The sequence below is a fragment of the Epinephelus fuscoguttatus genome, linkage group LG16 (genome assembly GCF_011397635.1).
Source record: "Epinephelus fuscoguttatus linkage group LG16, E.fuscoguttatus.final_Chr_v1".
Lineage (NCBI taxonomy): Eukaryota > Metazoa > Chordata > Actinopteri > Perciformes > Serranidae > Epinephelus > Epinephelus fuscoguttatus.
The window spans coordinates 30,193,825-30,206,561 of NC_064767.1; the positions used below are offsets into that span (position 1 = coordinate 30,193,825).

Genomic DNA, 12,737 nt, shown 5'->3' on the forward strand with positions numbered 1-12,737 from the left:
GTTTGTCTGTGTTTTCATTCATACTTTTACTACAACCATGGTTTCTTTTTTACTCCAAGGGATCTAAGTAACATGACGCTTAACAAGCTTGATAAAATATTAACCCCAACACAAATAATTAATCAAACTGCTTCAAGGACAGAGGCAAAGCAGTCTGGCTGATTTTATTCAAAATCCTGCTTTCAGTGCTTTGTTATGTGGGCAGCACATTTCAGAATATCACACTCTCTTCTGCTTGTCTTATCATATAGACACTTTTAGTAAAGATAGTGTATCGAGGCAGTGTTTACTCAAGGAGAACAGGACCTCCATTAGCTACATGTTAAAGGACTGCGTGTGTGTTTGATCAAGCCTCAAAGAGTTATTGTTATGATTATAAGTGCTATGCACTGAGTGAAACAATATTTGTATTCTCTCTGAAGGCACAGCTTGTGTCCACTCTGTTCATTGCTACTGCTGAGTGTTGACTCAGTAGTAGTTCAGCAGCGTATGAAGCGGACTCCTGGTTGACAACATGTCAGCAGAGGAGTTGTAGATACTTAAACAGAGAAGGTGGTGGGTTTGGGTGTGTAAATGGAACTCACATGTTAGCCAGAGGCTCAGCCGTGAGCCATTTGTCCAATCAGTCACTCAAAGAGCAGCCAAACCCCTATGACCTTTCACACATACTGTTGTGCAATTAAAGTTAAATATGAACTATGTGAAGTAACGTTTTCTTGTTGGGATTGAAGGGATTCAACATATGGGAATATCCAGTGTGGCGCAATGTATTTTTGCAGTAGTTTGTGTTTGTTTATTTTGGATTAACTAGCTTCAGTTTTCCAGGAAGATTTTTTTCTGACATTTTGGGGGTTTACAGGTGTTTTAATATGTGTCAGTGGGATTTCAGAGTGACCAATATTCAAACAAGATTGGGGCTTGGCACCAGCTTTTATAGGCCAGTAACATCTACAGTAGTTCTTACTTTTTCAAAGACACAATAAATCAAGGTCAAAGTGTTGCATTTCAGTCTTTTAGCTTGACAAACAGGAATGATAACCTGTAGTATGTGGACCTGTTGGTATGAACCCAGCACAGTTGTTAATATTTTATGGAGCTTGTTCAGAGTCACGTTACACAGGCCCCCTAGATTTGAGAGGAGCAACCCTCGGAAACATGAATCTCAAAACTGAATTTCAAAGATTTGCCCAACATCAGCTGGCCCCCAGATCGCACGGTCTTGTTTTCCCCAGATGATTTTCATTTGGTTTGGAAATCTGACACAGAATATTAGAAAATATGAACAATATGTTTATTTCAGTTTAATCACCACATGTCATTAGAATTTGTTTGCATTGCTAAATAAATGTGTGTTACTTTGAAACATACAACATGAGAGGATATTGTCTTTGTAGTGTGGGCCTGAACCCATGTGTTCAGAATGAGTATAAACTAATTATCAGCCATTATGAATTGCACCTCTGAATATAATGCAAAGTTAAACTGGAAAATAGCAAAATAATGTAATGATATTCTTCTATTTTTTAAGGCATATTTCTTAAAATCAGCCTTATTTATTAGTCAGAGTTCACACATGCCAACTGCTCAGTGAAGCTGGATATTAGCACGACATGGACCAAAGCCCTCGTAGTGACAGTATTTGTAGAAAGCAGTCTTGTCTTTACTGTGAATAACGGATGTCTTTGGACACCAGGTTTCTGTTTTCACTCCATGTTAATGTTACAACCGGTTGCTTAGCAACCCCCTCCTCTCTTCCCCCCTCATCCGCTTTCTCCATCTGCTGCCATTGGCTGAAGTGGATGGTGAAGTGAAGTGTTATGCTTTGGCTTTTCAAGGTCCGTGGCACAAAGAAGCCCCCCCGATCATGGACACATGTAAACAAGGCAGTGAAAAGACAATTTATGCTTTAGTGATGGATTTAAGCCACACTCCTCTCCACCAATACCGCGCCTCCACCCTTCTCCCCTATGTTACATGTCAGCAGCTGATGGAAAACAACAGCATCCTGGCAGTTGTTGGCAGATATTTTAATAAGAACCAGCATGTGTCCTTACTCATCACCACACAGACTACACCAGAATTATCAAGTGACAGTGATGCATAGCAGGTTTATAAATCACTCACTGCAACATGTAATAAACAGTAATGAAAATCTAATATCTGTGCCGCCACCTATGAAGCCAGGCCGTTATTGATGGAGCTGCCTGTTGTGTTTGTGTCTGGGTGTGACGGGATGGGACAAGTCAGACTGGGCAGGCATTCCTGAAATAGACTGGTGATGGGGGCCCGCTGGAGTCCTGCTGCACGCTCATTTCACACGAGGATACCTTCATAGCACTTAAAATTGCTGGATTATCACATCGCTGTTTATATTCACGTTTAGCCGCCATATCCTATGACTCAATTATCAAGTAGTCCTGTCACATAGGCGCTCAGAGAGTTATATTAGGGAACATACTCAGAGCTTCCAATCCACGTCGGAGTCAAAACATCCAGCAGAGATGAGGAAACACTTTCAGCACTCTCTCAGACAATGATTTGAATTGTCATCGCAGCTTACCTAATGTGCGGTACGCCCCATTATCTAAGCCAGGAGGAATCTGTTGTGCACAGCTGAGCTCGTTATCTAGTGATGACATTAAAGGAACATCATGTGTATCTCTTATTCATACTCCCAAATTAAATGCCAGTATATTATCTCAGGAAATTATCCTTTTATTGCAGTCATTGTGTGATTTATTTCCTGTTATGTCACTTACTGTATCCCAGTTGTGATTATTTGCTCATAAGCTTTTCATATTTTTAACTTTTCACTTTGCGCCTATCAAAGTAAACTCTCTAAAAGCCCTCCAACGAGACACCGCAGGGCTACTCGAATATTCAGTTCAATGTTTATCCTCACTCCGGGGCCTGTGATCCAAGCTTTCTCACTCTTGGAGTGTAGCCTGGAGCCCTCGCTGTGAAGATGTATCACCCTGGGTAAACTGTCAGCTCACTGACATTCTTATTACACTGGCTCTAAAAGCCTAGCAGGCACGTTATAAGAAGGCTGGCTCTCTAACACAGCATCTGTAACAGTCTGTGCGGCCAACTGCAGTCCTCCCCAGGACCCTCACACGTGCCAACCAAGTGTTCCCTGTCCCGTGGATCCAGCCATGGTCATGTCCAATAACTGTCAGGGCTTCTCATGGACACGCTGGCAGGCTGCGAGCCTCTCAAAGCGCCGAGGGACACATCTTTCATTGGCTGGTGTGACGGGTGCTTTTGTTTTTTGCCTCAGAAAAGGACATTTTATCCCTAAAGGTCACAAATATCCACAGAATATGTCCTCGAATATGACAGCGATACCTCAGGATCACTGCAAGTCTCTGTGTTACTGTGATATTTCATTAAGCGAGGTTCAAATAATTACGGCATAGAAGCAGCGTTGATATAGACTCAGCTTAAGCTCCATCCATTATCAACATGAATGTGTAATCCTGCTTAGAGGCCTATAATGACTGCAGTGTGTAAGTTACATACATTTCCTTTTATGCTGCAGTTGTTTGAAATGAACTTCAAATAGCTCGGTGGAGGAATGTGTAGAATCCCAGGCTGCTGTCCAGCGTGGAAGCTGTTTATGGAAGAGAGTTGGGAGGGTGGAGGGGTAGGTGGGGGTCTCTTCTCAATTAGGGGGATAAGCTGCTGCTCCGGAGCGGCCCTTTCGAGCCATGTTTGGAGCTGTTTGGTGGGATCCACGCGCAGCACTGGATAGCTTCTCTCCTCTCTGCCATTTGTTGACAAAGCAGAAGTCAAACTGCGTTACGTAACAGCCCTTTCTCTTCGTCCATAGTACAGCTGAGCGTGCGATGAGTGCTCTTTTGTGTGACCATAGCTCACTTTTAAGGCTGCCTCTGATTGTGGCACAGAGACCCCTGCGTAAAATACATCATGGTTCAACTTAGTACCACCCCTTCGTTGTTTAGTTTTCACAGAGGGGAGATGGACAGAATCTGGAGCCTGATTCAGATAAATGATTGCCGCTGCTCTGGTCCACTGGACGCTGAACTCATAAAACAGTTCTGGGAAAAATCAATTTTTATTTTCGAAAAAAAAGCACTGAGTCTTTTAGGGTCTGACAAATTTGTTGGAATTCATCCAGTTTGTTTTTCCCACATCTAATAATAAAGACATTTCACCCTGATCAAAGCTTCATAAAAGCAGCTGTTCTTTAAATGTTTTATTAATTACTGTTATGTAAGAGTTTAACAGTGTTTCTTGTAAATTGTTTCTTCAAATTAAGTGACAATCTTTCTACACCCCACTACTGTTGGTCCTCAAAACAACAGATATATTTCAGTGCTAAGATGTAATGTTTCACTTAAGGCTGAGAAATATTGATAAAATACCAATATCTTGATATTATCAAGATTTGTTTTGTCTTACTTGCTAAAAGTGACCATGTTGAGGACAATTGCTTTCAACAGTTATCTCTACAAACCCTTCTGCAATTCAGTATTTCCCAGGGTACAATTAGCAAGGTTAATGATCTCGATGCATAATATATTCTCTGTGGTCTTGAAGGTGTCCTCTAAGTGTTTCACCTCCTCTGCTGTCCTTTATTATCCACATTATGATTAATTGAATTTTTACCTTATACTTAGGGCTGGGCATATATCAATATTATACTGATGTTATATATACAGTTGTCTTAGATTCTGGTTACTGTAATATTGGAAATGTTCTCTTTTCCTGGTTTTAAAGGCTGCATTACAGTAAATTGATGTAATTTTCTGAACTTATCAAACACCTCTAACCGTTCTATTATTTGTCTTTACCCACTTAGTCATTATGTCCATATTACTGATAATTATATATATATTTTAAATTATTTTTTAAAAGATGTCATTGTGTAAATATTTTGTGAAAGCACCAATTGTCATGATATTTGATTTCCTCCATATCGCCCAGCCCTTAAAGGTCCAGTGTGTAGGATTTAGGGGCATCTATTGGCAGACATGGAGTATAATATTCATAACTTTGTTTTCATTTGTATAATCACCTGAAACTAAGAATCATTATGTTTTTGTTACCTTAGAATGAGACATTTACACTCATCGGCCACTTTATCAGGTATACCTTGCTAGAACCAGGTCAGACCCCTTTTGCAGTACTTCAGTACTGCCTTTGTGGCATAGCTTTAAGAAGAGGCTGGAAACACTCCTCAGAGATTCTGGTCCATATTGACATGATAGCATCACACAGTTGTTGCAGATTTGTCGGCTACACATCCATGATGTGAATCTGCCGCTCCCCCACACCCCAAAGGTGCTTTATTGGATTGAGATCTGGTGACTGTGGAGGCCATTGGAGTACAGTGAACTCATTGTCATGTCCAAGAAAAGCTTTGTGACATGGTGCGTTATCCTGCTGGACGTAGCCATCAGAGGATGGGTACACTGTGGTCCACGGTCAGCAACAATACTCAGGTAGGCTGTGGTGTTTAAACCATGCTCAGTTGGTACTAAGGGGCCCAGAGTGTGCCAAGAAAATATCCCCCACACTATTAACCACCACCAGCAGCCTGAACCATTGATACAAGGCAGGATGGATCCATGCTTTCATGTTGTTTACACCAAATTCTGACTCTACCATCTGAATGTCACAGCAGAAATCGAGACTCATCAGACCAGGCAACATTTAACCAATCTTCTTTTTGTCCAATTTTGGTGAGCCTGTGTGAATTGTAGCCTCAGTTTCCTGTTGTTAGCTGAAAGGAATGGCATCCGGTGTGGTCTTCCCATCTGCTTCGGTTCGACGTGTTGTTCATTCATAGATGGTCCTCTGCATACCTTGGTTGTAATGAGTGGTTATTTGAGTAACTGGTGCCTTTCTATCATCTTGAACCAGTCTGGCCATTCTCCTCTGACCTCTGACATCAACAGGGCATTTTTACCTTTTTTTGGACCATCCTCTGTAAACCGTAGAGATGGTTGTGTGTGAAAATCCCAGTAGATCAGATACTCAGATTCTCAGATCATCCTGTCTGGCACCAACAACCATGCCATGTTCAAAGTCACTTAAATCACCTTTCTTCCCAATTCTGATACTCAGTTTGAACTTGAGCAGGTCATCTTGACCATGTCTACATGCCTAAATGCATTGAGTTGCTGCCACGTGATAAACTGATTAGCTATTTGCATTAAAGAACAGTTGAACAGGTGTACCCAATAAAGAGGCTGGTGAGTGTATGTCTACATAACGAGTGGGTCCTCTACCTCAGAGTTGCTATGTTGTTTCTACAGTAGCCCTGAATGGACAAGCCAAACACTGGCTCTAGATAGGACCATTTACGCTTTAGCTTCGGCCACCATAGTTGTCTTACAAGCAATGTGTAAGCTCACCACTAGATGCCGCTAATTCGTACGCATTGGACCTTTAATTCTAAGTAATAGTTAAGCAGTTTGGGAAATGTGCAAATTCACTCTCTTTCTGAGAGTTTGATGAAAGTGATGCACAGTAATGATGCATAGTACGTTGAGTACAAAGCCGGAGCCACCAGCCAGTTAGTTTGTCTTAACATAAACTGGAAACACAGGAACTAGCCGGGGTCTGTCTGCCATCCACAGCACCCCTAAAACTCACAAACTATCACATTTAAGCTTTGTTTAATTCCTACACAAACCAAAGTTAAGTTTATAGGAAAACCAGTCTAACTGTTCCCTCCTCCTTCTAGTCTTCATGCTAAGCTAAGCTAACTCCAGCTCCTTCGTTAATACACAGATATAAGAGTATTGATCCTCTTCAAAGTGAATAAACATTTTCACAAATGATGAACTATTCCAGTTGTCGAGTTGATCTCATAATTTAATTACTGTTTTAGTCATCTCAAGGCAAAAACAACAAATAGTCACTGGATATACTTACTCAAATGTAAGGATTTTCCATTTTTCTCTCTTTTACATTATCATCATAAAATGAATATCGCTGGTTTTCAGACAGATGGTTGCACAAAAAAGCCAATTTGAAGATGTCGCTTTCGGTTCTGGGAGCTTCTTTTAGACTTTATTTATTAGTAGGAACTCAAAAATAATTTTTGATCGCAGCTAATATGCCAAGTACATACAAGTATCATATAAATTCAAGTTCCTGTTATCATACATTTCTAATCACTTCTTAAAGATGTGGTATCATCATCATCATCTAATCATATATTGACATGCGGTCAGTCATAGTCATTGCATTAGTTTGAAATGTTGACTGAAGTACTGAGACCTATTAAGACGGCTGAGTCATCCAGTGGCGAATTCCAGCAGTCCTCCAGTGGTCTGTCTGTCTCTCATCTACTGGCCCTGCGGGAGCATTTGGAGGGGGCAGGAGGATTTTATATGGTGGTCTGCACAGCTGTTGAGTGGGTGCCACATTCCCAGGTGGCATGTGGTGACAGGTCCATCTGGGCACGCCTGTTGTCAGAAACAAGCAGACCCCCTACATAGCAGGGGTCAAGGTCAAAGCTGGGACCGTCCCGCCCAAACGAGACCCTCAAAGCTCAGCCAGCAGCCTCAGGAGGCTTCAGAGGGACCTGATCTACACGGACTAAGGACTCGCTGTGAGCATCACCGAGTAGGTAATGCGCCTCTCTAGATCTGCAGTGGTGATCGTAGCCTTTTGGGAGTTGCTTGTTTTGGAAAGGTATTTTGGTTACGCCTGAGATAGTTCAGTTGGAGATTTATGTATCTGTGTGTGTGTGTGTGTGTGTGTGTGTGTGTGTGTGTGTGTGTGTGTGTCACATATTAGTGGAGCTGTGAGCTGCAAATGGGATGAATCATCCTCCTTTTGCTGTGTATTCCTGCTTTTAGGTAATCACACAGGTTTGAAATGAGAGGCCATTTCATTTGCTGTGGTTTCATGGAATCTTGACTGATAATTTTAAGGCACGAATAACACCTGCACTGTTGGAAATGTTTGGTACAATGTATCTGAAGAGTCTTAAGAGAAGACTAGAAGACTTCTGAGCTTTGTACCAGTTTTCAGTGCAGTTTTTACATTCTGTGTAATTTTTTATGAGACTGCTGATCTAATCTAAAAACGTCAGATCATGATGCGTCACTTCAAATTCCTGATGGAGAATGTGAGCTTAAAGCTTAACAATTACACACTCAGTTTAACTCACTATCTGTTTAATTCAGAGCTCCCCAGAGTTCAGCAGGTCTATTTGTTTGTGCCAAAGTGACCCCATTTGTGAGGCAAAGACATCTAAAACCTTCCTAGATTATAAGGAGTGAAGGTGTGTTTAGGAAATTGCAGTTTTACGGGAGTTTGGCTGATAAAGTCTCCTCTTATTTTCCTGTTTGTCTTGGCGCAGTCACCGCCGGCCATCCCAGAGCTCCTGCGCTGGTCTCCTCTTTTTCACAGGCTGGATGGATGGTGTTTTTTGCCCAGCTCTGCTCTGAGGCATCTTTTCCTAAAAAGGCCAGGGGTGATCTCTGCTCTTGTGTGTTTATACTGTGAGCCAAACGCTGCAAGCTGTCATCTTCCCATTATCTATCATATGTGAGAGGTTCAAGTACTCCCACATCTCTCTTTATACTGTATATTTACCATGCTGGGGTTCATCTGAGGATACAGCGGAAGTAGAGATGAGATCAGCGTAAGCACTCCTCAAAGGAATCTCTGTTAATGGTTTTGGAAATGAGATCACAGATGCATTGTCTCCCTGGGATGCAGGGGGTCAGGAAGCGAGTTGATTTTATTAAAGAGAGAAGGGAAATAAATACACAGAGTCTCTGATGCTCAGGGACAGCTCAGCTCCAAGACTCGAAGATGTTTTAAAAGGTTTTGAGCCTCGTGTCCCCAGAGGACGTGTTTGGAATGGCTCCCATTTTCCCTCATCCATTTAGGACTATTTGTGGAGGTTTCCAGCTGGAACATGAGTCCCTGCCTGTTCTGCAGGTTGGCTTATTTACCGCCGTGTGTAAACATAGTGCACACACAGTCCCACACTAACTCAGAGTTGAACAACTAAAGATACAACTTTAAAAGTAGCTTAAAGTTTTCATTAGAGAAGAAATTTCAGATGGATTTTGCCATTTGGGCTTTTTTCATCAGTGTTATCTTTAGCATACAAACATAAACACTACTTGTCTGTTTGTTAGCATGTATGCTTGAACGGCTGTTTGAGTGCCTTTGTGTGTGGTTGTGTGTGTTTGTGTCTCGACTCAATCAGCCCTTTTCTTGGCATTTCCAATGGGGACGTCTCCTAAATCAGTCGTGCTGGCTGGGCACAATAGGAGGCCCAGCGGAGCAATGGGAAGTGTTCACAGCCACTTTTCTGGTGGCCTTGGTGTTGCTTCTGCATGCTCCACTGATGCAGCTCAGATTAACATATGTTTGTTCCCTCTCACACCCTCCCTGCGTGTCCTTAAAGGGGAACACAGATACAGAATTTGAATTCATGTTATTGGTCGAAGACAGGCCAAACCTCCTCCCAAAACAAAATAAAGGCATGCAAATTAAGGCTTGTGATGTCACTGAATAGGCCATGTCACAATAGTACCAACACAGGTGTAAATAATGAAATGATGATGGATGAATTCCATTTAGCTGCTTCGATTTCAGGATCCTACTTGCTTGCTCTTATCAGTCTTACTGTAGCACTTGATAGAACAGAGGCGTTGTTAGTGTCATTAGTAACAGCTGTGCTTTTCCTGCTATGACAAGTCAAAATGTCTGCTGTGAGAAACGCCTATTGTTATCAGCTGTTTAACTGATAAATAAGTCACCACTGAATTTAAGATGGTTGAAACAGATCATTATGCACAGAAAATCCCCTGCCTAATTCATTTCAAATGTAGCACCTGTTGACATCCTAGAGAAGAAATGTTTTTTGGCTTTGTAATCATATATATCACAGTCGAATGTTCTGCTGCTTGCTCCCTTTTTCAGTATCAGTGAGATGAGATTTTACAGCACTTACCAGGGTTGAACAGTACAAGGAAAACATCATTTTATGTTATATTTTCTCATATCAGACCCTGGAGGTTATTGATTTTTTAAAAAGCAATAACTTTTCTATTTATAAAGCAGTTTAAGCTGTAAATGTGTCATTGATTACTAATAAAACATGAAGTCTTGTGTGTTATAGACTAGATTTAAACAGATGACTTGAGGTTCACCGCCTCCCTGTCTGGCTGTATTGTATCTCATTTCAGCGTGTAACCCAACCATTGGAGTACTACCACAATTTCATTAGCTGTATGCGGTCCCCAGTTACAGCTATTGGTTGCAGTGACTCCACTATTTCTACAGTAGAAGCTACAGCCAAGCCAGCGCTTTCAAGGAATTTTCTTGAGGTGTAATATTGCTCCAGTGCTCATAAGAAAATACACAGCATGCTGCATGCTGACACTGCAGCAAAGTACTGGCCTGCTTACCAAACTTGCCCTAAACCACAACTAATATTAGATTCTGATATCTGCAGCAGGTGATATTGTTACACTTCATGGATACACAAAAATTTAAAAGCACATGTGTAAGTTTGGGATTTTGTAACGAAAATCTTAAAAACAAACAAAACACCAGAAGGCACGTCATCTAATCTAACTTTCTTCACTGCATTATGCAAACATCAGTGTTCGTGACATGTGATTAACTTCTCTCCTCTCTGCTCGACTGGTTTAGCAATAACAATCTGGAAGTGAGCATCAACAAAACTAAAGAACTTGTGTTGGACTTCAGTTAAAAATCAGGCAGAACTACTGAAGCTGGTCACCGACAACCAGGTGGTAGAGAGAATGGATCATTTCAAACTCCTCGAACCAAGTCTTCTTCTCCCTGCCTTCATTTTCAGGCAGATAGTATGACACTATTAAGACAGCTTAGAAATTTAGGAGTGCCAAAGGCTGATGTGTGTTACAGCTCTACAGAGCATTAATATAAAGTGTGCTCACCTTCTCAGTAACTGCGTGTTACAGCAGTTCTACAGCCCACAAGAGAAACCTGATGGACTGAGTCGTGTGTACAGCTTCAAAAATAACTGTTTGTGTACTCCCCACTGTTTCTGAGCTATACCACATCCACATTCTGTAGAAATGTTTGACATTTTAAAAAACTCTTCATACTCTGCAAACTCTCTATTCAGTCTTACCCTTTTGGGTAAAAGACTACGCAGTGTTAAGACCAGAACATCTCGCTTCCTGCAGCAATCTGCATCTTAAATGCTTCACTGGTCGTATTAACAAGCACTTTAACTTTTAACCTGAAGGGTGTGAGCCTCATGGTTGCACTATTGTATTTACTGTGTTGGTACTGTTTTGTAATTGTGGCAGTTTGTTTCTGTGCACGCTCCTTGTTGTGTGCATTATTTGATTATAAGATATTTTGTTAGATATATATCAATTGTGGCTGATCCGGCCAATAATAATTGGATTTTGAATCTCTGCAGTTTGTTGTTGTGCCAGTTAGCCTCTCTGTATGTCTGCAGACTGATGTTTACTGAAATGTTACATTGATTTATGTGCAGTGTACTTCCTAGATATCAGCTCTTTTCCTTGACATCACTGTGTTGAATATTTGCATCCTTGTGTTTCTCCTCCAGGGCTCTCCAGAAGAGGGCAGCGTAAGACAGAGCGCAACTCCCAGTAAGTCCCCTAACCCTGAGTTCAACAAATATTTCAGTGGGCCTTTGTTAGGAAAGTACAAGCTTTAATGTGTTTGATTAAATGACTGTATGCTGGTGAACCACAAAGACATTCAGGTCATATTTGCACACAAACACTTTTCAGTTAAAGCTCTTATTGGTGCAGAATGAGTCAGCATCTTTCATTTCATCTGTCTGTTTCTACATTTTGGGTGATTTTTGCATTTACTTAGTAATTAACTGATGAAAGTTTCTGACAACATTTCAGCCCCATGAAAAAAAGTCTCCTTGTCTTTATGTGTGTGTGTGTGTGTGTGTGTGTGTGTGTGTGTGTGTGTGTGTGTGTGTGTGTGTGTGCTTCAGTCCCATCAGGTCCTCGAACAGTCTCCGCTGTCAGGATCACGCCTCTGACAACCATGAAAGGCTCTCCTGACCTGATTCCTTCCGCAGGTGATGTATCCCTCCACCTCATCAATCTTTCAGTGCCTACAACTATGGGACACCGTAAACTCACAATGACAACTTAAGAGTGACACTTTCAAAACTCACTTGTTGACATTGTGGCGTCCCTTTATTAACCTGCGTTGAGACAGGATCAGCTCAGGCTGCTCTACTTTCAGCTCTGACAGTGCGATCGTGGCAATTAGTTTCATGGGATAGTAGGATATTAATTTGATGGCCTGGTTTTGATGTTACAGCTCTATTTTGGTCATTTGGGGCATGAGGTAGCAGTAACGTTTATTCCCAGCAGCTCTGAAGCAGGAGTGCACTCCGAGAATACCTGATATAAGACCATTATGCCATTAAACGGAGAGGAGCAGAGGAGGCGATGCTCATATTTTGAATGTTTTCAGATTTGGACCCCAGCAGAGTGTGCAAAGGGAAAGGAGTTGTGACTCTAAGAGCCACCCTCGTCCACATAGATGATGAGGGCTGCATCAGCGAAGAGCCAAATGTCATCACAACGCCAAGTAAGTCCGCGTGAATGCCACAGCTGCTTCGTAACAACTCTCCACATGATGCAAAAAATATTTAGAGGACAGTAATAGTTGCATGGGCATGTGAAAACAGGACACGTCACTGTTGAATGTGGACAGACGATGTGAGCGTTGCTGTAATT

General features: G+C 41.6%; 1 protein-coding gene across 3 annotated transcripts in view; it reads left to right on the forward strand.

Annotated features, from left to right (window-relative positions):
* The window catches only part of LOC125904066 (sorbin and SH3 domain-containing protein 1), a 51,662-nt gene that overhangs the window by 4,469 nt on the left and 34,456 nt on the right, over positions 1 to 12,737 (forward strand). For all 3 annotated transcript variants that reach the window (XM_049601310.1, XM_049601307.1, XM_049601308.1), the window contains exons 2-4: positions 11,576 to 11,618; positions 11,981 to 12,067; positions 12,472 to 12,588. In XM_049601310.1, the coding sequence (XP_049457267.1) occupies positions 12,034 to 12,067; positions 12,472 to 12,588 (151 nt within the window). In that variant the 5' untranslated portion in view covers positions 11,576 to 11,618; positions 11,981 to 12,033. The remainder of the gene's footprint in view (positions 1 to 11,575; positions 11,619 to 11,980; positions 12,068 to 12,471; positions 12,589 to 12,737) is intronic.